This window comes from Apostichopus japonicus, chromosome 7 (genome assembly GCF_037975245.1).
Source record: "Apostichopus japonicus isolate 1M-3 chromosome 7, ASM3797524v1, whole genome shotgun sequence".
NCBI lineage: Eukaryota > Metazoa > Echinodermata > Holothuroidea > Aspidochirotida > Stichopodidae > Apostichopus > Apostichopus japonicus.
In genome coordinates, this window is record NC_092567.1 from 20,605,060 (window position 1) to 20,631,540 (window position 26,481).

General features: G+C 36.7%; 1 protein-coding gene across 1 annotated transcript in view; it reads right to left on the reverse strand.

The window, feature by feature from the left end:
* Positions 1-1,123: 1,123 nt before the first annotated feature.
* The window catches only part of LOC139969704 (uncharacterized), a 37,104-nt gene continuing 11,746 nt past the window's right edge, over positions 1,124-26,481 (reverse strand). The window contains exons 2-4 of the mRNA XM_071974857.1: positions 11,202-11,306; positions 8,592-8,663; positions 1,124-6,212 (exon numbers count right to left, since the gene is read on the reverse strand). Of these exons, the coding sequence (XP_071830958.1) occupies positions 5,945-6,212; positions 8,592-8,663; positions 11,202-11,290 (429 nt within the window). The 5' untranslated portion in view covers positions 11,291-11,306 and the 3' untranslated portion in view covers positions 1,124-5,944. The remainder of the gene's footprint in view (positions 6,213-8,591; positions 8,664-11,201; positions 11,307-26,481) is intronic.

Here is a 26,481-nt window from a genome sequence, read left to right on the forward strand (position 1 = left end):
TCATAATTACTGAAATGGCTTTGAAAATTACCCTGATTATGTCAAACCTATATATAGTTAGCATTAACAATGCAAATTAGCAGTGTTGTATAACGTCATCATAATCGATAAAAGTTAGTAGATTTTAGTGCATGAGCATTTCGATCATATATATATATATATATTTTTTGGGGGGGATGTTTAGTTTATTTATTTTTTTTTTTTTTTGCTTGAGAAACGCCAAGATCATCAAAGATTTGGGGATCTTCACCAAAAGAAGTTTAGTTTGCAAACGGTAACAGTGGTCATGGCGAGACATGTGAAATTGTCGAACACTTCTTTGAAATTTCGACCTTGTTTCGAAATTTCGACCTTTTCGGACGAAATAGTATGAGCGAATTTTTACAGTTTTGTCAATTATTCAAAAACCACAAAATAGTCGAAATTTGACAGATTGTAATGAATTGATTGCCTGCACCTCTTTTTGCCAAAAAAATATGAATGCAGATGAATTATCGATTAGTGCTACTTATTGCATCTCTATAGTTAAAATTAACAGTGAGGGGCCGGAAACGTATAGTCCTGCCTCCCACCACATTTTCAATGTGAGGGGAAAGATTTCCCATGCACTCAGACCCCTGTTCCCACGCCATTGCCCCGTTGGCTCCCATCCTGAGACACATTATCGGATACTTGCCAACCCATCGCTATAGGATAAGATCATGAAGACGTTACCGAGTGGGAAAACTATGAACTTGTGTGTATGACTTTGGAGACATGCCTGGTGGAGGGGGGGGGGAGGGGCTGTCATTATTAATTTTATTTTCAAGAAAAATGTCCAACGCCTCATTTTTAATCGTATTTCTAACAGGGGCCTTGGGTTTGTCCGAAGATGGACTAGTGTTATTGGGTGGTGGGTGGGGTCTTTGGCAATGGGTTGTGAATGGGTGACTGGTGGGTTATAGATGGGCGAACGAACCTACTTTCCAGCATACAAATATTGGTCCCATGGTTAGATCTCATTGGAAGTTAATTGATATAATTTCAGTTTAGATTCTGTTAACGGAAAACACAACAACATCAACAACAGTTGTTTATATTTAATTAAAAACAAAAGCTAACGAAAAGACAAAATACTAATCCCTTCACGCTTTATGAGATCATAATTTATTTCCAGAGAAAATATACATTGAATTGTTATCCACATGTGCCATATGCATATACGTCTTTTGTTTATACCTCCTGACACGACTGGAGTGCAGAAAAAGGACATGTTACTTGAAAAATAACCAAACAGGTTCATGTGCAAATGAAAGACATAAAATAAGCTATTATGATACAGAGTTAACCTTTAACAAACGTAACAATCTCGATAACATTTAAAGGCATTGAAGACTCGCTGCACAAAGAAACGTCTCATGCCGGTAATCTGACCTAGTTTCGAATGAGGTGTGACAGAAGTGTTAGACACCGCCATCGATCCCAGAAAATACACACACAGCTTGCTACCGTCGGTAATTAGACACTAATGCACAGTCAATACATGCAGCTATGGTCAATACCCACAACACAGTGTACATAGCAGCGATGGGCATCTCAGGTCTAGATAAAAGAGAACAAGGTATCACGTTTCATTACTGTCTGCATTGTGTAGCCACACGAAAAAAAACTTCACTTGCAAGCAACGGAAAGTTAACTTTTTCAGATGGCGGCAGGCGGTTTGGGGCGAGTCTTCAATGCCTTTAAGTGGCTCATCTTTTAATATTTCTGTTCTTTTGTCCCCTTCTTGTTCTTCTTCTTCTTTTTCTTTTTCTTCTGTCTACTTTTACAGGCATTCATACGATTTTGTTATTGTCGTTGCTGTGATATGCAACCTCGATATAGAGTGATTCATAAAAGTAAAATAGAAATAAATTGATAATTTGATGTTCTTTATTAACCAAGTGATTTAATATCAGGTTAATATCAATAAAGAAAATCATTAAAGAAGGACACCAAAATATTACTAGGCATGGGCCTTGAATTAGAAGCTTATCCCATTCGAGAACTAGATGGATTATGTTAGAGAGTGACTTTATATTTCATGCATAACAGCTTCTTGAATACAGAGGGGGGGGGGGAGGAGAATAGAGGAGAGGGAATGAGAGGAGAAGAGAAGAGAGAGGGAAGCAAGGGTGTGAGGAGAGATTAAGCAAAGTTATACATGCGATTTATTTGTTCAGCAAATACATCCAACTTTAGTTATAGCCTATTTAATAACGTCATCACCATATTGTATAACAATTTAATCTCCATACCAAATCTTCAAGTTGTCACTGAATTAATCGGATGTAATCAAAATAGTGATGTCTTATTGAGATATTACCGATGACTCATAATTACCCCTGGCTATCCACCCCGCCTTTTTTTGCCCCCTTTATTATCAGGACCTTTGTGCTCCTGTTTCTCGATCACTCGTACAATGTAACTTATAACATTAATCGTATAGTTATAAATATATTGAAATAGACGCCAGCCCAGGCTGTATCTTTGTTATCGAAAATGCGTTGTCACCTTAAGAACAAGTGCCATAAATATTTACATACAATCTCAGTTTGTCGATTTTTATCAATGAATGCAGATATCAGTTGTTGATATAAACCTCCGGGTGAACTCTGTGGCTTATTATTAGTATCGTGAAGGATGAGTGGGCTATGAGTTTTAGTCATTCGACGACAAGGCGGTGAACCTTACCTATGCCGTCAGAGTAGCGCATTAGTTGGACATTTTCAATGACATTTTGACTTTATGATGTCATTTTTTGCCTTTTCATATGAGGTGACGGAACCAGTCGCCGCTCTTGGCCTACCGGTATACCGGTTCGAAACCAGAACGGCGTTGGGTTCAGAGGTGCCGAAGGCGCCGCCATTTTGAGTTGTCGAAGGCGCCGTTTTCCCTCCGCCTCTGCGGTCGCGAAAACGTGTCCATTTCGTACGATGCACCAACTACACCGTTTAAAATATTTTTCAAGCTCCCCTCACCCCCCCCCCCCCCCAACGTTACCGATTGGATCGCAGAGCCATTAGTGTACACCCGTAGCAATTAATATCTCATTCCACCCGCCTCTGCACGAAACAGCTTTTACTTCGTGAAAGAGGTCAGGTATATATATAATACATGGGCGGACAAACAAAATTAAATAATGTATTCGTCTTATAAGGTAACTGTATCTAATTCGGTCACTTTATATCAAGCCTGGAACTAGACTGACACACATAGTGGCACAGAAATATATAACAATTGTATAAGCCTGTTCACTTAGGGTTGACATTTCACAGTGTCGCGCCGACGTGTGACGTTAACCTCGCCAAGTGAGGCTGAAGTGTTGTTATTGGAGTATTGATGATAAGAGCGTGACATGCATGTTTTTTCGCATTCTTCTGTTTTTCTTAATTTCAGGAGGTTTTCCCTATCAAACTTGGTTTGCTCATTCTCCTCAATCAATGTGCACTTTTGTTTTTTTTAGAGTATAGTCCCGATTCGATTTCACTGAACAAAATTAAAATGTCTGCAATAGATTCTGGTCGAATCAGGCAATAGCAATTTAAGAGATTGTATTGCCACGTAGAACATTAAAATATAGCTTATTTATTCGTAGCATCGGAATCTTTTCCCCGATCCCTTAAAATAGGGCCCCTGAAACTGGGCAGGGGAGTGGGAAAAAACCACAAAAAATAACAATAGCAATGATTTTTATGCAAGCGTGCACGGTACATGACTGAGCATAGGTCTACATCTGCCCCCTCCACTAGCCCCCCCCCCTACCCCGGGTCTTTCTCAATCTCAAACCTGGGTCGGTCCCTGTTGAAGTTTATCTGTTAGACAATGGTATTGCGTAACATTTGTATTACCCAAGTCGTTTGATCGTCCTTCTCCGTTGATTCAGAGAGTGAGTTATACTCTTGGAGTTTTGCTTTTGGAGCTACTAGTTATTCAACCCTCGGCTGGTCTCTACTAGGTGGATTCATCGAAATCACAGAATGCCGACCCGGAGCGAAATTCTGTTACAGATTTTTGTTAACAGTTTATACTTTGGAGCTGCGTTTTAAACCCAGATCTCTGCGTACGAGTTTAGACCTAATGTGAAACTGCATGCAAGGAACCATTGTGCATAATTGTATATACCTGTCCGTATATCTATACCGACAAACCTAAAAATTTGCATACTGACGAAATATAACTTGACAAAAACGTTTAATATGTAATTAAGAAAAAGAACAAGTAATATAGGAACAAGATACAAAAGAAAAAAATACAACAACAAGGAAATTAAAGAAGTATGTGCGATAAAAATACAAATCCATTAGTTCTGATTATTGATTCGTAATGAAATAAGAATAATTCTATATAGGTCGGTTATTGTTTCATTTAATTGTTAAGCTGGTGATGGAAACTTACTCTACAGTAAAAAAAAAATTGCGGTTTTAGCGTTGCATATATACTTCTTCTTTTTTTACCCATTATTGACATTAATAAAGCAATAAAATATTCACAAGTTTATAATATTTATTGTGACTCGAACAAGGAAACAAAACCACGGCATTTCTATCACTTTTCTCTTCTCTTTTTTTTCATGCCACATTTTTTAGTGTTGATGGTTCTGTCTGACCAGTCGAAGGCACCAATGAACGTCACTGGTGACGTAAGCAAATCTACTTCACACTGACCCCCATACACCCCATACACCCCATACACCCCATGCACCCCATGCACCCCATCCACCAAAGCTCGATACACAGTATAGGATATTCAATAGTTATACATAATGCTATACGCACACATACCCTCATTACCCCCTCATTAGCCCCCTCATACTAATATGTAACCTATGTAACCTAATATGTAACGTTCATTCTATATTCAGCAAGTTTAATACACACCACCCCCCCCCTGCACCCCACCCCCTGTCTTAGGGGAAATGAGGTAAATATTATAGGATTAGCCTAATAGTGCATTGTCGTGATTACTGTTCTGTTAATGTCCGAAAATATACAAAAACGATGAAGGGGAGGTTAGGCTCAGTGATAGAGTACGGGTAAGGTATACTGGAATTAGGAGGAGTAAATGTTTTATCTTTTGTCTCCAACTTGAGCTTTCAGTCAAGAATTCTGGTATGTTTCTTGTCATTGACTAGATAGTTACTCAATTTCAATATAACGTTATTTGAGGCGTTATTTAACGCCCTGAATATGGATTTGTATTCCGTATAACGACGAAGTAATCCAATCAGAATGGTGTAACAAAGCAAATAGGCTTTTAAGAGTTGTAAATAGTACATTAATATATTTACAGTTTGCATGTTTTTTTTATCTACCCTTGGCAATATCAATTCTATATACAAACAGTTTTTCCTTTTTTTTCCCTCTGGCAAATATTTTCAAAACGAATAAGCTCCAATTGATGCAACATGTAGTTGTGTTAGCAAGAACGACCGTGGACACTTCATGTTAAACTTTCCAGTTGTCCGTACGAGTTATAACACTGAAAGAAGCAGAGATTATTGGGTAATATTGCCAAATTGGAGTAATTACAACTATATACGTAGGTTTCAGTGTGCTGGAACTAGCAACGCGTTGCAAAATAAAATATCTTCATGAAATACATTAAGCTCGGAATATATGCTTACCCCTCCACGTACCAACTGCTTGCACTCCAGCCACCCCCCCCCCGCCCCACCCTGCATACCCCAAATGGAAATGGTCTGATTACGCCACCGTATTTGGCTTTACCCCTTTTCCTCTTGAATGTAATCGTGTTTTTCTCAACAACAACAAAAATAATCTTATGCCCCTATTTCTCCTTTTTCTGATCTAACACGACATATGCCTCCTATACATATCTATATATCTAGATATATACCTTTTTTGAACTGTTATATCAGTCCCATTATGTACGTCACATGTAGATGATGCAATTAGTTTGTTATTTATTGTTCTAAATCAAAATTTTCGAGATCTCGCAAAAGTTCCTCGACAAGATCCATTTCTAACTCATATTTTCTCATCTTCATTTCCCGCTCGGTCTGATTCGTCGTGTCGTCGTCGTCTGCGTCTTCTGTGCTATCATCGGACCCTGCCGGACTGTCTACGGGCTCCTGCCCGTAGAGGAGAGCTCGCAAGTCCGCTTCAGGGTCGTCTTTTTCCTTTGGTATAGTTCGTTCGTCGGCTTCATTATCGTCTGTATTTTCTTTGTCCCTGTTAACAATGGATTCAAGAGAAAAGCGGAGAGTGAGTTTTCATCATGTGAATGCGTGTGTAACTGTGTCTGTATCTTTTAATATGTTGTACGACATTTTGAACGCTATGGAATCCTCCCCCCCCCCACCCTTCATGTGATTATGTAATCAGGATAACGTGCAGACATAACACAAGTCTTTTTGAAGTATATATATATATGGTTCAAAGAACAACAACACTTTTAAATAGCAGTATCACCCTTCCTGTAATCTCTGTGTGAATCGATTGAGGCCTAAACACTATCTGACTAAGTCGATCGACGTCCAGATCGCGGATATATATGCGGATAACCTAACCACTAAGGCTATGGACGGTGATTGTTTGTCCAGAGGTTCGAAACCAATATGGAAGGTTGTAATTCCACTGTAGGCGTTTGTCACATGTATCGAACAATACTAGTTCTGTTTTGGTGACATATTTGGCTTACTTTAGAGATCGAACATGATGCTAACCAACCTGAAATAATTTGTGATTCCTAAAGCCGGATCTCGAAAGAGATACTTTGAACATACTTTGTTAATGAAATGGAGGTAAACGACAAAGGCAAATGAATATATATATATCATTGAAATGTTAGTGAGTTGGAAAATCCAGAACAGTGAAAAAACTTGCAGCCTCCACCGGGATTCGAACCCGGGCCGTATATACGTATATATATATTGCTGTTTTGACAACCATTAGAAGGATATCTTTGAAGCATGCATGGTTGAGGGTCAACCGGTAAACAGCTTACATTTTAAAGCCATTTATCTTTTTTTGCTTTTAATCATGACATCCCCAGTCGAAAGTCCAGCCATATTGAGTAAGGGAATTGATTACGTATCACTATCTAAATGTGTACTTTATACCAGGATTATCCGGTGTAACAGAGCTAGCAAACACTAAAGATGTTTATCTGATGTTACGTCATAAAAAAACTAACCTGTACTGAACTGAACCAGACATATAACCTATACGAAATCGCATTTGTTGCTTAAGTTTGTAATATATCCATGATTATTGTATATTATTAAAACAGTTCGATATTCAAACAAATAAATCAAGTCCTATCGGTTTAAATGTGGTCAGCAAGTTAACCGAAATATGTCAGAAACTATAGTCAACCAGTGGTCTTTCATAATACTCGAGCTTGAATAAACATAATTTTACTGCCAACCTCCAGTATTCTTTGTTCGTCCATGAGACATCTAAATTGCTTTATTTAACATTCCTAGTATGTCTGGGAATACTTTGTAGAGTCAGGACCTTCGGGAAAAGGCTTTTCCAAACCATTTAGCATTTTCGATTTGTAGCATGCTAGAATTTACTAAAGGCTCATTTATCAAATAATGCATTCCTTCATTCATTCATTCATTCATCCATTCTTTCTTTCATTCATTCATTCATTCTTTCATTCATTCATTCATCCATTCATTCATGCATGCATGCATCCATCCATTCATCCATCCATTCATTCATGCATTCGTGCATACATGCATGAATGCATTCATTCGTTCATTCATTCATTCGGTCATTCATTCATTCATCGATCCACTCATTCATTCATGCATACATGCATGCATTCATTCGTTCATTCATTCATCCATTAATCCATTAATTCATTCATGCATTCATACATTCGTGCATACATGCATGCATGCATTCGTTCATTCATTCATCCATCCATTATTCATTCATGCATTCATACATTCGTGCATACATGCATGCATTCATTCGTTCATTCGATCATTCATTCATTCATCGATCCATTAATTCATTCATGCATTCGTGCATACATGCATGCATTCATTCGTTCATTCGGTCATTCATTCATTCATCGATCCATTCATTCATGCATTCGTGCATACATTTATTCATGCATTCATGCATTATTACATATATTCAGTCATTCTTTCATTCATTCATTCATTCATGCATTCTTGCATGCATTCATTCATTCATTCATTCATGCAATCAATCAATGACAGTAGTATAGAAGTACAACCTATAGTGAGACGGTCTACAATATATCAATACTAATTCTGTGCCTAATGGCATCATTCTGTACTTGTGGTAATTTCCCATTGCTAATATACCACTCATATATGAACAGTTCCTCACCAATTTCTATATAGAAACATGGTTGTCATACTGTCGGTACAAGTGCTTTGAACAGTGAAATGAAAGCAACTATAGAGACAAAGTATGAGCACAATTAAAGCATATAATTAATCACTAACTTGATTGAAAATATAGCTATGATATATATGGACTCAAACTTGTGAAACTAACATGAAAATGGTAAAAAAAAAATATATATATATATTTAAAGAAAAATAAATAACTTGGAATACTTACATATCGTCTAAAAGTCTCTTAAACATTCCAAATACAGTTCGGCATTCCTCCGGTCGAAACCTCATTCCACTTCTGTGAAGAGAGAATATCAGGTGCGATATGAATTTTATTCTTATCATAAAATAAAGATCACGTGGTCCACACTATCGGTCCTGGTCACGTTAGAACACAAGGGATTGGCGGGAAAGAGATTGATATTGCACTGTATAGTGACTTTTATCTTAATTAGTTTTTCCGGAAATTTTGTTTTAAATTAAATATATTTCTTTGTGTTCTTCTTTGCAGTCGGATAACAAGTCTGACGTACACATACGTACACCGACGTACATATACGTACACGTACGTACACGTAAACGTGTTTTAAGGCATAACATCTTCATAAACACGCGGTCCCAAACTGAGAAAGAGAGAGACGTAATTCACATTTTTAACAAACATGGCGACGGAAGACGTCTTTCCCCGATTGCTTTCGTCATTTTTACACACATTTTTACCAACCAACCAACCTACCTACCAAGCAACATTATGCTTTACAGGCTTACATTCCAAGCCACATTTAGTTGATGTGTGCGCATGCGCATGCGAATGCGCATGTGCATGAACGAATCCGTACATGCTTGAAACATTTCCTTGAAAATCGAAATCATCCATTTTTTGTCTTCACCAAAAAGTCGGTTGTCTTAAGTAATCAAATTTCTAGTTTCTTCTCGTGGCTCAGTAAAATATACTATTTATCTCTCGTATAATAGGAGCTGGCGAATCTTAAGCAGGATTTATCAAATCTATGTCATACGTCTATACGGCAGTTCACATTATCTTAAAGGGTACATTAATTAATCTTCAAGTTGATATTCAGAGTAAGATAAAAAACAGTTCATGAGGCATGATATCGAGTCCAAACTCATTTGAGATTCGAAACGCAATGTGTCGTGCTACGTCCAATGCATTTAACGTTTAATTGAGTATGGTGACAGTGGAAATGACACAGTTCGTTTCGTTTAACTGTATGAGCCAATACATGATGGCCAAAAAATGTCGTTGTTTTTTGGTTTGCCATTTTCTTGGATGTAAATACGGATATGCGTCTTTACGAAGCTATTTTGAGGAGTTATACTTATTATCAATGTATTATGTTACATTGAGATATTATATGAATTTCGAGGTATCTCAGCTTTAACCGTTCCGTTCTCTTTCATTTTCTTTTCTCTCTTTCTATTTCTCTCATCCTCTTGTCTTCACTCACGGCAAATTACGTTAAAAAGAGTGTTATCGAGAAATCTAGCGTGGTGTATGACAAATGTGCTGTCCCTTATACTTTTCATTAAAGGAGAAACGACATTAAGAAAAAAAAGTTAAAAAAAAAGAAGAAGAAATTTAGACGATTTTTTGGAAGAAATAACATATAACATTTCTGAAAGGTCACAAGCAGGAAACACATGTCGTAAATAAGTCCATTGTGTGGGTGATAATTTCAAGTCTATATCATTAAATTAAAATGGAAATTTTGTGCTTCTTTCGCGGAAGGTTTACTGACATATAATTGGCCAACAATGACCTTACGTCAAAATCTGTTAACTAGACATTTGCGAGAACCTCGGATCGTCCCACTTCTATGACGTCATAATCACAGATAATGGGTCAAAGGTATACGATTGAACACAAACACAATGAATATATGCCGAGGTAGACGTTGTTGATATTGATATCACCAATTAATAGCGAAATTTGCATAAATTTTGATGGAAAAAAAACAAGCAAATTTCTCTAGGTATGCTTTCGCTTGTGACGCCCCCCCCCCACCCCCGAAGCCCTTCCCGAGCAAAGCACTAGTTTTGTAAGGATATCCATCAAGAATAAGAACTAACAATACATTATAATATATATATGTGGGACCAACAACTATAACAGTATCATAACAAAACGGTGGTTGTCTCAATTAAAGTGGTTCATCTTTATTTAGCCAGTTTGATTCTTAACTATATTGTCATTGATATATCGTATATACTTGGCTATATTGTTATAGTACATGTTTCTAATATTCTAATATAGTTATAAGCCTGTAACTTTTTCCTTTTGAGTTGAGAAGAATTTTGAACTAAAAGTATAATCAAACACAACCATATTTTCTTAACATTCGTGATAAAGATGGCCGGTTACTATAAACCACTACCCAAATCAGGCAAGAATAATTTTCATAGCTTTGTTTACGTTTCTTTATTAGCAGAGATATTTGCAAATGCTGTTGATAAAAAACAAAACAATTATGGAAGTTTCTAATGCTACTTAACACAGACATTGATGTCAGTAGTAATATTGCTTGGTTATAAATGTCTTGAAAATGCAAAGGTATACTGCAAAGTGATTGCATAACCTATACTGACGCACTCACACATTGACAGAAATGGCAGACGTACACCCCTCTTTCGCCCCACCCCTGCCTCCCTGACTGGACGTTTACCCCTAAGAAACCTCCCAAGCAGAAAGATATATTTCTTAGCTGTTCGGAGAACGGAGTTGTTCATCACGCGTTTATGTCATAACAAAGATAAAGGAACTGGTTAAATTGTGTTTCTCATATCCATAAAAGTTTAAATTTCGTAATATACTCACCGACAACCGCCTTTCCCACCTCTCGCCGTCGTTATTGTCGTCGTTAGCAATAAGAACAGAGGTATGACGTAATATATTAATTTAGCCATCGTCTTCTTGTCCCGTCTGAAAGATAAAAAATATGGTCAAAGATATTTTTTTTAACAAGAGGCAACCTGTTCCCATTCAATTGTCTTTTACTAGTATGTTTGTTTTTTTTTCTTCTTTTCTGGGTAAGTGATTACAATTTTGAAATTGGTATTGGATAAGTCAATTAAGAAATTGCATTAGCTAGAAAAACTGAATATAACTTCATCCGTTGCTATGGTGATACAAACTCTCCGCATCAGATTTCTTACTGCAGTTGGCGGAATCTGATCACGTGGTCAATTGATGACGTGATGGAATGCTAGAACATGGCTTTAAAAAAAATTCTTCCATGCTACAATACCAGAAGAACAGATCTTACACAATAATTAATCACTATACACGCAGTCCTCTACGGCGGTCATAACGGGGCACATGCTAGGTGCAAAGTTACCATGTTATAGCATAACACGACATCACGACAAAATATTGATTTTTTGTCGAGAAACCGAGTTATGCTAGCTTGACATCTCAAACTTTAACATTTTACGGAGATGTCAAGTTAGCGTAACTCGGTATCTTGACAACAATTCAATATTTTGTCGTGATTTCGTGTTATGCTAACATGGTAACTATACATCTTTCATGTCACCTTATGACCGCCGTAGTGGTCTTTAATCGAAATTCAAACAAGAGTCCGTTGACAACTTTTTTGTTTGGTAAAGTTACGAGGAACAATCCTTAGATAACATTATCCTCAGTAACAAAAAAAAGCCCAAAACAGAGAACAGAAAACCGGTGCATTCCAATTCATGAACCATACGGAAAAGAAAAACGTACCGTTAGTAAAAATGGTAACGTATAAAATTTATGCCATATAGGCTATAGCCTACATGAACATGCGAAGACAGTAACAATTCTAGGCCGAACAAAGTTGACAATAGGTCTCTTGTTTACCAGTTTAGTTTGTAGTTACAGGTCAATGAGCTCTATGGATAAACTGTGTAAATGCTCGAGGGGTTTCTCAAACTGTCTATTTGCAAATATATCTAAAGTATGCAAAAGCTACCAACAGGTGAAAAACAAGATCAACACAAGTTGAACAACACAAGGCTACGCGTGATCTGTTAAGTTATAGAAGCATGCACTAAACATGGTGCATTGCCCATATACTATGCATTATAACAGTGTATAAGCCAATGCGGTACACAGGTCTATAGTCTTTTGTGGAGAATTTAGTTCCGAAATACGGTATGAAAATAGTGTTTTGTATTTACTGCGACAAAGTCCATTGTTCATAGTGACTCTTGTCTGATGAAATAGGACGAATGCGTAGGGGTTCTTTCCATGTTCTATTTCAGGTATGGCGAGAAGGGAGGGGGGGGGGGAGTCGGGGGATATACAATCAAAACTGAGAGACCCGAAAAAAGTGGAGGATGCAGGCAAAATGCGGGATATATGATGAGTGTCAAAAGGACGGGCCAGATGACACAGTAATTGTCCAGGGGGTCCTTCCTGGCTCTCGACACCTGGAGTGGAGTGTTAGCTCAGTGGTTAACGCCGGTGCCTTTCAATCATAAGGTCCCCAGTTCGAGTCACTCCCAGATTAATGTATGTCGTCCAGTTACACAGTTGTTTACAAGTGACAATTCATAATCATGGACGTTAAATATGAATGTAAGAGACTGACTTCGGTCAGCTTGCGGCTTTGATAAGCCGATGAGTCTTCTTCGCGAGTTCCTGCAGGCTTGCAGGAGGATTTAAATACACACATACATACGCCTCTGATGGAGGTAACGAGTAACGACTACCACTATATCGTTCAGTATTAAACAAGATATAGCTAAATAGTTGATTTCCATTACAAACGTGCATTACTCGGTGCTCTTTTCGTGCTCTGAAGTAACATGCAGATTATGTTTTTAAGGTTCCTGTTCTTTGCCTCCAGCGGCAAAGGTATGGTGGCACCAGAGTTGGACAGATGTATTTAGCACAAAGGACAACTTTATAAATTGTCAGTTGTACAACCTTATCTCAGAATTGAGAATTACAGTGAACAGAAAAAAAGGTGCTTTGTTATACCTTAGGGCAAGGCTTCCCTAACTGGGGTGCATGAAGCCCCAGGGGTGCGTGAGTCCATCCCAGTGGGTTCGTGAGACATTTCTGAAAGTCAAAACTAGAGTCGCTAGGGAGGAAGGAAATGGGGGGGGGGGTGGAGGCATGAACGCCAACAATTTTCATAACAATGCCACATGCGGTAATTTCACCAATGCTGAAATTTGTCTGACTTTTTTTTATACATTAAAATAGTTTGAACATGATTTGCTCTTGTTTTTACTCCAATCAAAAAAAAAAAATTACGTCAGTTTGTTTTGTATGTCGTTATTGGATACAAGCACCCCGATAACTTATTTTAGGTATTTTGCAATACTCCATTTCTATTGTAAACAGCTCCTTTGTTAATTACTAACTGTTGCCTCCCTTGTATATACCCGCGATTGGCACGCTTGTACTAATCTCGCCCACACATGTTAACTATATCTATACAATTACAGTAACGTAATTCTTTTACTCCTATTAAGTCTACAACCGTAGATAAAGAATAAGAGTACGCTTGTTACCATGTTTTTTTTTGTTTGTGGTAGGTTGATTGCCACCCACATTCCAAAGTCATTTAACTATCTTTTGAATGTAAACATATCGTTATAGCGAGAATTATATATTTACCAATGAAGAAGAAAACAAGTCTGGAATTTTGTGGCCCCCACACTGGAGTCTGTTTATAACATACTCCACCCATAATTAATACGTACGTGACAAAATAAATTCCATTCAAAATAGATCTCCCTGATTATCGTAAAATGAAAACAGAAAAAAATACTTGTTGGAAACTTTAACAAAAGGTGGCCAAAATTTGCATATCATCAGTTTCTCTCAAAACTTCCTCCCTGGTTTCCCGTATCATTTCAGTGTCAAAGTTATATGTTCCTGTGTTCTCATAAATTTCACCTTTTCTACTATTTATAAGATGAATTATGTCAACGCAATTTTGCCTATACTGAAACATTAAATGGAATAACTTTAACACTCCCTCAGATGAGGGAAAACTTCGGATTATCGAAGTGCGGGGGCTCGATAGAAGTTTGAAATTAGTACAGTATAGGTAGGGCTGGGTGGAGGGGGGGGGGGAACAGGTGTCAGACCAATTTTCAGAGGTGCACGACGTTTCGGCTTTTACATCACCACACCGGGTGTGGTTGGGGGGGGGGGTGCAGTATGTTGAAAGCTGCGATCCGACATCGTTTTCAATCGAGACACTGTCACATTAAACTAGTTTAGATATTGCGAAATAGATAGCATATTATTAGTTTGTTGATGCAAGATATCACATGATAAGTAAACTTGGGGTATTAAATTTAATATTTGGTATAAATTCTTTCGATACAAAACCATTTTACGTTACTGTATTATGAGCTTGGACGATCGGTTATACATTACACTTCATGATACCGCGTATTTGACCAGCAAATATATAAGGAAACTTTTCAATTCTTGCATGCATGCATGCATGTCTAATCTGATTAGATACTTCAATCTGAAAAGAAGGATCAATGCACGTGGAACTTTATAGATAATTCAAATGGAATCACTTATTATTGGCTTATTAACAACCGTTTGGTGAGGGAAAACCTCCAGGCGGCTACTTTAATTTTATCAGTTAAATTCTTTAATTAAATTCTACCCTATATACTCATACTGACCGGTTGGCGAAATTGCAGGGTAGAAACCGAGCTAAAAAAGTGAACAGCTGACTTTAGAGAAACTGCTTTTTGTTGCATTTGTAACTATCATAATATATATATATATATATATATATATATATATATATATATATATATATATATATATATATATATATATATATGGGTCATTCATATATAGGCTATAGGCCATGCATTTTGTCATCCAAAGGTTATATAGGCCATTATGGCCATCCATATATATGCTCTCCATTGTATATAGGCCATCATTTAATATATAGGTCACAAATAGGCCATTTTTTCTTCATGAAAAATGCCCCAAATGTCCATCTTATATATAAACCTAACACGTTAAATGGAACGTTTTTATTGTTATTGGCACTGGTCAAGTTCAAACACGTCTGTATGGTATATACCTGCTCTTTGCATGGTATGTATTTAGCCATATAGAGCAATAGCTACATACTATAGCTTCATTCGTTATACATTGGATGCATGCCTCCATATAGGCTACGATAGCATGCAATAGTCATAGCATAGTATAGCATCACCAACATTCTGTTTATTTCATAGCAATAGCCCAGCATGACTATGAAACTTAAAGGACAGATATCGTGATTTTTGGTGGGAGGCGTACAATTAATCCAATCCCCGGCATGCGCGGTTATTGGGCTACCAAGCACGGAAAACCGCTGCCGAAAAGTTGCGATAGCCGATATGCGTACGATATATTGTACACACTGTAGTGTATACGCTGTGTGTACCCATCTCAGCACCACTAGGCCTATATATGCACTTTTACGTAGCATATGACAGTCTACACTGGCCGTTATAGCTATGGAGAGTGTTGGAGCGGGTGCACCTCCTCCTAAACGACCAAGAGGAAGACCTCCGAGTGGTAATTCCTCCAGCTTAACGTGCCTATAGTCTCGATCGGGCCAAACGTGAGGGCACAAGAGTGTACATTTTAGATTCGTTTCCTAGTTCTTGGGTTCAACAAAAGAAAGAATTTGAAATTTCATCTGAAGATGGGTAGAGCTGGAAAGAAGACGTCGCATGCAGAGATTGCCAACCACCTACTGAAACAACACAGAGACAGACTGTGTCGTTTAATGTTAGGCCGGGTAAGATATCTTTTTGACACATAACCACATAGCCACATATAGTAAAACTATCACAACGATACACACTGGATATATCGCCGAGAGCATCCGGCCGCGGACCTCATTAGCAGCATGCATTCAGCACTATATGTATCACACGACTGCTGCCGGGTGTCATAGCCATTGCATGTAATGATGTGATGACATCACACATATTCTGTGTAAGTCTATAACACTCAGGATGGTATGTATAGGCCTGTATATCCTATTAGCTTTCATCGATAGTATACACAGGGTTTGATCCGCGAAGACCTAATTCCATATAATACCATTGTACTCCAGCATTGCTTAACGTAAGCTGTTGCTCTTTTTTCTTATGTCATAATCTTGACAGAGTTGTGCAATATACGCAACAGTATTCCATATATCATTTAACGTAGCATGATATAGACATAGTAAACACACGCACACACGCACTACTGCTATAATAGCCACTTTTATTCTTTGTGCAATGTTGCAAAGCGGGCGTAGGAGGGAGGGGAGGGGGGGTGGGTGTACACCTTCCACACATATAAGGATCCGCGCCTGATCTATAGTTAACTCCACTATCGCTTATAATGTACCCGTGATATAATGGATTTTGAGCTTGTATTCCGATGTATCAACGCCATTATTCTGACTTTGTCGGTAAAGGTGCCAAAACGACGAGAACACGTGAAAGAGGTTAGATTTAGGTTAGTCATGTGGATATATTTTAATGGAAGTATATGTGTGGTGTGAGAATCGGGGGCAGTGAAAACAAGTTTAGATCTTTCCGTTTCTTAGGATAGCGCAGCATACGAAGGCATCTTATCCAAATGACTGACTGCCGTAAATATTATTATGTCATTAAATCAGTGATAAAAAAGTTCGATTTACTCAAAAAAAAAATCTGCTTCGTCATGAGGGTGGATGACGGAATGTGGTATAAAATAATGTCGGACAAGACGTGAGTACAAGAATGAGGGTATCTTTTACGTTTTACGGTTTAGTATAAGTGGAAATCAATCGGCGAAATGGTATGGCTACATAGGCGTAGGAGGCGGGGGGGGGGCTGGGAGGGGGCTGCAGCCCCCAACCAAATGTTCTTGTGAAAATTCGGGCAATATGCTGAGAATTTTTTCGGGCACCTACTGATAGAAATTAAATTGCAACGTGTTTTTCAATGGTTAAACTTATATTATTATTATCATTATTATTGTAACGACTTCCCGAAAAATTATTACCAATATGGAAGGGTACTATGACGGCAAATGATTGCATGTAAGTGGAATGCGATGTACTAACCGATGCATGCCTATATGATATGTAAATTAATATGTTGAAACCGCGCGAACAATTTTGGTTACATTTTTCGGGCAAGTCGTTACACACACCCCCCCCCCCCCAATCAAATTGGGCTCCTATATACGCCTATGTATGGTTATATAGATCACATTAAGCTAGCTGCACGGTCTTATGCATGGCAAGTCGTTTGACTAGTTAATCGAACATTAAATGATATCAGTATATAAATTTATGATATCATGAATTGATTGAATGTTATCACGAATAGTAATTTCAGGTATAGTTATTAAATCATTTTAATGATATCTTTAATAATTATACTAGTTGTTGACATCGCTGAATCGAACTTTTTGTCATATAAAAACTCACTGATATCATTAAAAACGGTACATTTAATGATGTCATTAATTCTAATTGTTGATAACAATAATTCCAGTCAATGATATCATCAAGTAGTGTAACGTACGAAATATATCAATATTTCGGCTATTTATTAGTAATATCATAACTTTGAGTTCTTGATAGCAAAACTTCCAGACAATGATATCGCCAACCATCACGTTCGAAACATTATCAAGCGTTCCGCTATTTTACGGATATTAATTCATTCAAATTCTTGATACCAATAACTCCAGCCAATAATATCATCACTAAACATATCAAATATTCCGCAATATTAATGATACGTAATTTGAGTTATTGATAGCAATAATTCCAGCCAATGATATCACTAACTACGTACGATACATATAGGCTATCACGATTTCCGTTAATTTCAGAGGGACACAAAGTGACCACTGGCAACCCATGAATGCAAACTACACAGTGGCGTAAGAAGGTACTTTTGAGTGGGGGGGCTGAAGACTGATGGTCGGCCTGGGGGAGGGGTCTAAGGGGAGGGGTGTCCCCCTCCCCTTTGGAATTTTTTTGCAATTCCAGGTGGCCTCAGATGCAATTTGGTGCAATATAGCACACTTCAACCCACCCACTCCATTTTGTATATAATTTTGCATTTTTACCTGGCCTTATCTGCAATTTGGTGCTCCAAATGAGATTTTTTCTCATTTGGAAATGAAAAAGGGGTTTTCTGACTTGCGAAGCGGGGGGGGGGGGGGCGGAATGATACTTCCGCCCCTCCATATTTTTCACTGGGGGGCTGGCGCCCCCCAGCCCCCCCCCCAGCCCCCCCCGTTCCTACGCCCTTGAAACTACAGGCTGCAACTAATTCCCTTGAATAAATGATACGTTAAAATGACATTAATCAAACTAGGAAGCAGTAATTTCATTGAAATATACAGGAAATATATTAAGTATTAAAATGTACAATTTATTCATTCATTACCAGGGCACACACTTTCGAGTAAAAACTTTACTTGACAAAAGATATCACCTTTATGACATAATTTGGTCCTGAAGAAAAGGGGCAATCTAAGCGTATGGTTGACTTATACATATCCAAACGGAACAGAAAACAAAACAAAAAACGTAAGGAAAGGAAAGGAAGAAATAAGCCCTGCTAATGTTTCCTTTGCTTTTACAAACATTGATTCAGCTATAAATATATTATTTGAACCACTTTTTTCTCACGAGTTTTTCCATTAAATCATTATTATCATTATGTTCGTTTGGTTTGGTATCAAATCTTTTCACAACAATATTCAGAACAAAGTGTTGAATTCTCGTTATGGTAAGTGAAATCACCCCTCTTTTGGTGCCCAATTGAAGGTGATAGCCCAATTTAAAAATAAATAAGTTCCTTTTTTTCTGTCTGGTTTCGTTATGTTTCAAACCGTGATAAGTTTATAAAAGTCCTCTTAAAATTCATTGCTTTAGAATATTTACCTTGCGGAGGCGTGAGATTTTTCCTTTTTATTCTCATAATTAACAGACATTTGTACGTGAGGAAACTTCTTTTAAAGTAAATTTCTGTACACCATATGTAAATAGTTGAAATAAGTCTTCCACGTTCTGCATTATTGCCTGTACTTATAACTGTCGTCAGGTACTCCACACCGTTCTAAAACACTACACTGAGAAGTTGTATAATTTTCTGAGTCAGTTAGACGTTGTGTAACGTCTCTTTAGAATTGGGGAATTTTTTGCCTTATATCTCTATACAGACTATAACATGACGTTGCATGTACCATATATATATATATATATATATATATATATATATATATATATATATATATATATATATATATATATGTGTGTGTGTGTGTGTGTTTGTGTAGGCGTCTGTGCGTGTACAGGTGGGTGTTTCGCAGTGAAGTTACTGACACAGTAAATTCTGTGACAATCTTTGATAGAAAGATGAATTACATCTCTCATTGTGGGTCTTAATGAAGTAGGGCAAAAGTCATCCAAATTTTGGTGATATCTCCCACAAGCGTTAAGATATAAACTTTGCCTTAATTTCTTCTATGAATTAGACTTGAACAATTGCAGGGTTTCGACAACATCAAGAGTTTACAGCCCATTTAACCCTTGACCTCTTACAGTGTTCTTTGCTTTTGTAATAAAATGACAAAGGTTTCCATTATCAAATGTAGGCTCATATTTTTTATTAGGTTACAAACAATTAAGTTCAAATTAGTTTTGCTGGATTTATTGCGACCGCAGTGGTATTTATTATAAAACGGTAGTCGACATAACTCTATCTCACGCTTGAATGAATTCCATTTATTCCAATCATTGCATTTGGATCAACCAATCACAACCGTTCACTCCAAAAGTTGACCTTTCACCTAGATAAAGTATATAGCGCCTCAAATTACGTGATTCTATAAGCCTCCATAAATATCACACAAACATTCCTATGACGTCATCGGCCCTAATTGGATATTTGGGTATTAGTTCTGGGCAGGCTACAAAGCATTTGGAATTTTAACAAATAATTTAATTTGACAACAGTCTAAATTATTCCACACCGTTATATTGAAAAGTTCCCATATCTCAACCTGAACATACAGGGTGGATTTGTATAGTATATATTAAGTCAGTATTTATATGTTTTGCTAAAGTTTCTGTGCCTACACGTTGTCCGTCTCAAACAAATTCACACAAGAAGAGGTATAAACTACCTATATATATATATATATATATATATATATACTGCAACTAACATACTAATAATATATGAAAATTTATAACTGCATAGTATAAAGCTATTTGAATCAACGATCATAATCCACAATTAACATTTTCTTATTCAATGTTTTTTAATATTTTAATCCATTATTCTTTTCTTTTTGATCAAATGTTTTGATAAAAGTGATCACCATTCCGTTGGCATAATATGGCATTGATAGACGTCCTAAATCTATAAACCAATTTATGGCATATGAAAATATCACCAATGATATGAGATGTACCCTAAGGAACAACCTCAAGTTGTTTGATTAATCGGCGCACGATCTTTAGATATAAACTATAATGTCTTAACTTACTTTTTAAGTTATTGTGCATCGTTGAGTTCTCTTATTGTAGGCGTAAATCTCACACGTATGTGTCTTAAAGACGTTAAACTAGTAAAAAAGTTTATAAAACTCTATAGATATATATTGGTGATACATGTGACATACGGTACTCAAATGTCATTGGCCGAGACTGCCTTTTGACGAGGGCGTGGTATGACCGGTTGTTCATGTGACCTATTTGTTTGGATATATATACATATATATAGATAGATAGATATAGATATATATATATATAGATATAGATATATATATATATTTATATGTATATATTGCGCCGACATATTAAATTTTAACATTTCTTATTTAGGAAGTATCTAATACATATTGATTTGATTGATATTAATGGATATTGATTGCAAGCTTGTATACAAGTGTTGATGAATATGCTTGTATTTGAAGTGAAAAAGTTCTATGACAACAACAAGAAAGTATACTCTCCCTACCCTCTCTCCCTCCCTTCCCCATCCCCATTCCCATAACCCCCTCACGCACACACAACCGTCATCAGCATCATGTGTATAGCATCTGTTCCCTTTCCAACAGATTCGTTATACTCAATTGACGCAAACATCGTCATTATCATTCATAACATTACAGTCTCGACGTTAAGAGGACTAGGGGTTGAGAGTGGATCAAATTGTTTGGTTACGTGTCCAGGCTTTATCCTTGCGCGACTTTTTGTTTTACCAACAAAATAGTACGTGCAGAATTCCCCACTATGATTCTTAATTACATTTTCCTGGACATTCTAACAATTAAGATGGTTTACCTACAGTTGCCGATTGTGTGTATAGAAAGGATTCTATACTTAATGCTCCCCTCTCCCGTTCCCCATTGTCGATTTCCATAAGTATCAAATTAACCTGAAATATATTGGGGGTAATTTTAGAAAGGAATAGGAAATGCATTTAGCTGTATGATATATGTATAAAATGTCCATATGCCTCTCGGAATATTTCCTTTCAAATGAATGAAACGGAAATGGCTTATTATGATACCATTCATCAAAATAATGACTGTCAAAGTAATACAAATTGTCAGTAAATCTTACCAAACATGAAGTGGTTGTTCACAGTTGATATATATATATATATATATATATATATATATATATATATATATATATATATATATATATATATATATATATATATATATATATATATATATATATATATATATATATATATATATATATATATATATATATATATATGATGCTGTGGTCAATTGCAAAATTGAATAATACTCATTAGATTTGTGGAAATTGTTTTACAAACTAAAATCGCTGCTTTCAGTTTAACGACGCTCTCTTTATTTATATTTAATAAGACAACAATGAAAGAAACAATAAACAAACAAAAAATGAATCCATTCTCACAAAGAGAAACAAAAAAACGTTTTGAACACGAACGAAAAATGAAAAAATCATAACCGATACCGCACACAATCAATACACATCACGATATGTCTATGACTTATAGCTATACTGGAAAATTACTGAAAAATGAAATTTATCTATAAAATTTAAAAAAACATGATCATGTATTTTCGAAAGATTGTGACACGAACTTGTGTAGAAAAAGCACTTTTTTGAAGGTTAACATAAACAATAAATTTTTCGAGGAAATGGTATGTATTTAGTTCTTTAACTCTTTTCTTTCTCTCACTCGGTGAAGTGAGTAATGTTCACTTTCTACACGTTTTGATTCGTTAAAGCAACATTACGATTAGCTTGTGCTTATTTTAAGGCTACAATTGTATCAAATTTGAATGGGAAATTCCATTAAAATAAAGTCAGATTTTTTTCCCCCGTCTCTTTGTTTCTACTGAAAAGATTACTACTTTTAGGGAGTTAATCTGTTTTTAGAGCACAATAATTGTCGCCCAGATAACTATGTTAGACGAACATTAATCACGTGCCAACATACATGAAAGTAAAAACAAAAAATTTTTCTTTACGAATGGTTTTTAAATTTAACTGACCTAAGTAACTATCAATGTAGAGTGCAGCCGCTTTAAACGGAGATTGGTTTTGGTTTCCTTGGTAACCACTTCCGGCCTAAATTGCAAAACTCATACTGTTAGCCTGTTACATTATTTGTCGATATAAGTGGTTAAACCTACAGAAGACTTCCTTTTACTGGTTTCGAATCTCTGGATATACAATAATTAGCGATAGCCCATGTTGGTTAGGGCGACCAGATGTAGAGCGAGGCGAGGCGAGGTGGGGGAGGTGTGTGTGTGAGAGGAGGGGTGGGGAGGAGTGGGGAAATATCAGTGTAGGCTGGATATTTTTTAACATCTAAGGTAAATAATAAGCTAATTTGAACACGACATGTGGAGACAAATCCGAATTCCACTTCAGTTGTTGGCTTTGTGTATGTATGGTTTCCGAAGTGTGATATTTCCCTCAGTGTGTGTTTAATATTTCAAACAAACTAATGAATTAATGAATTACGACCTCACTCACATTTGACCCAAGAAAGATAACGTTGAGTCATTACGACGTCTGTGGTATGCACCGACCCCCCCCCCCTCGCCCCGCACCCTCCCAATCACTTCCTACTGAGTTTACCTTCTATCAAAATAGTTAATAACTTTTCTTGAAGCTTTAGAAGTAATGCATTTGATAAAAAAATCTGAGAGATTTCTGATAGTTGACTTAAAATAGAGCGATGTCAATAATTCGGTTTTGTTGATAAACATGTGCCGGTGACCATTTTCACCCCTAGTTTATAGCTCACGTTTTATGGCATGTTTGCTAAGGTTTTTACGTACATTAATCCTATCAGTTATAAACAGTTTACATCGTTAGAATTCTCTATGGCTTCGAAACGATCGGTTTAATGAGACCATTACAAAGTTATCCATTAGTGAGTCTATGATAAACAATCGATTGTTGTCTCTAATTAAAGAAACATGAATTTATCACGAAATTCGTGAGTATCAATTTTGTTTTTAACTTTCCGGCTTGTGATTCGTCTTACTTGATTGGTAATTCTAATAAAATATTTAAAAAAAAACATGGCAGGTTCTGGGATTCGGAAACTATACTGCATATAACCCTATACTTGTAAACACTAGAAGAGGGTAATGAGGGGTGGGTGTGGGGAGGGGTTCAGGTGGTAGAGGCATTGGTGAAGCGAGAGGAGATGGAGAGGAATGGCTGTAAAGTGTAGTGTATATCTCCCATCATACATTGCCTTCTCATGAAGAGACAAGTATGTAATCACATTAGACTTCGGGTCACCTTCTACGGTGTTACTAAAATTAAAGCGCCGAATCGGAAGGAGGGGTAAGAGTTAGTGGGTAGGATATGGGTTATGGGGTAGGGGTGGGGTTAAGGTCAGAGTTACAGTCAGGGTGTTTGAATTCAGGGGGTCGGGTGGGTTGGTGCTAGTGGTTGAGGTATTGGTTCCGGGTTGGGGTTTGCTTATGTTTAAAGGTTGGGGCTTTGAGTACATGATAGGTCAGAGTAGGGCGTAGGGGTTCGGGATAGGTTGCAGGGATGAATGAGATGAATGAGAGGGGAGAATGAGATGTGGGGGGGGGTGTGGGGGTTGAGATCAGGGTCACAGTTAGGGTGTATCAGCTCAGGTGGTTGTGTGGGTTGGGGCGAGGGGTTGTTGCATGGGTTCCAAGTTATGGTTAAGGGGCAGAACGTATGGGTTAGGGATGGGAAGCAGGGTTTAGGGATAGAGAAAAGGGGTAGGGGTAGGAACATGATGTAAGGGTAACAGAGGTGAGGTGTCTGGAAGTGGGATTAGTCAAATGAAAACCCAAGCTGGTATACGCATACCTGAGCAGTAACGAATGCAAAAAAAAAAGTTGCTAGACGTTTATCGTTTTTTCCCCCATAGGTCTTACCGGTTATATTTCTTTAAAGATTGTTGAATTCAAACAAGCTAATGATTTTTTAACATTGTTTAGATTTTAGAACCATGAACAAATATACAAGTGAATGTATACAACACAAGGTGAAGTTTCGCCATATAAATTTATGGGATTTTTATTTTCACGGCCGCCTTGGATCTCATCATGTATGTAAATAATAAATATACGACAATGAAGAAAGGCTGCCTATTTTAAAGAACCCCCCCCCCCCGCACCACCACAACCACAGCAAATAAAAGAGAAAAGTAAACATGGCATTTCTCTGATATTAATGATATCATATTTGAGGTTATGTCTTTCTTGGAACCGTAAATTCTTGACACAAAAGTGTTTTTGCCAAAGATACATATGTTGTTGTCATGGGCACATCAAAAGTCCTAACAGTTCTTTGCTGCCACTCGAAAATAAAGGCATATTTATTCTTGTTTCAAACAGATAATCAACCGCAATGTTTCTTAGAATTATATAAGAATAAATACCTCCCCCACGCCCCCTGCCCCCAAAGCAAAAACAGAAGCAAATCAAATCCAATAAACATGACAACTAAATCAATACGTAAGTGAAAAAAAGTAACCACTTCTAAATACGACTTTGGGAAAGTTTTAACATGACTTGGCATATGGATATAAATATTTTGTTGGGGTACACGAATTTCGTTTGTAATTATTGTTGGTTTTTTTAATATGATTTCTTATGGTCAGTTTGTTTTTAGAATAGGTCAAGACACTGTATACATCATAGTTACCAGCAAAGAAAAATGAATTTAATGAATATAAAATCTTGTGTTTGAAATGGATGTTCACTTTGTACTGGTTAGGTCATTTTTCTTCCAATTAACGTACAAACTAAACGTAAGCAAAGATAAAGGAAGCTGAATTGAAACAAATACACTAAAATATGTTACATGCAAATAAACTCTAGGTTATACAAGACAGAGAAAGACTTTTGCTTATTTCTTTTCACCTAGTAGTTGAAATCCTTGGAAATGGGGGGGAGGGGGGGGGAAACAATAGATGTATTGTATTTTAACTGTTTGTTATTAAGCTAACCCCCTCCCTTCCCCTCCGCACCCTTATATATGGAAACACGATTTAATTAAGAATATATATATATATACCGTATATATATATGTATATATATATATATATATATAATTATATATATATATATATATTCTTAATTAAGTTGTGTTTCCATATATATCTATATAATGTCACCTAATAAAATTGTAACATGTTCTTTCTTTAAATGTTTTCGTTGTGTTTAAAACCTTATCAACCTTACCTCCCCATACTTGTAAAACCCAAGAGATGCGATATGATACAGTCTATAAGCTATAAGAAGAGAGAAAATTTAGTTTCCATCAACGGGCAATCTCATGGATACTCCTCCCAGCTTCAATTATCAACAACTGAGTTATTAAGATATCTAAAGCTTGTGTCGAAGTAATATCTTACACCTTTTATGTATACTGAATGTCAAAATTTATTACAATTACTGAACATCACATCCGACATTAATAACATATTCATAAAGATTATCGTTTGTTATTTCGAAGAAATATCTCAATCTTACAAAATTTGATCAAAGTAACCAACCGAAATAAAATAAAAAGTGAGGGGGGGGGAGAGATAACCAAAGGGCA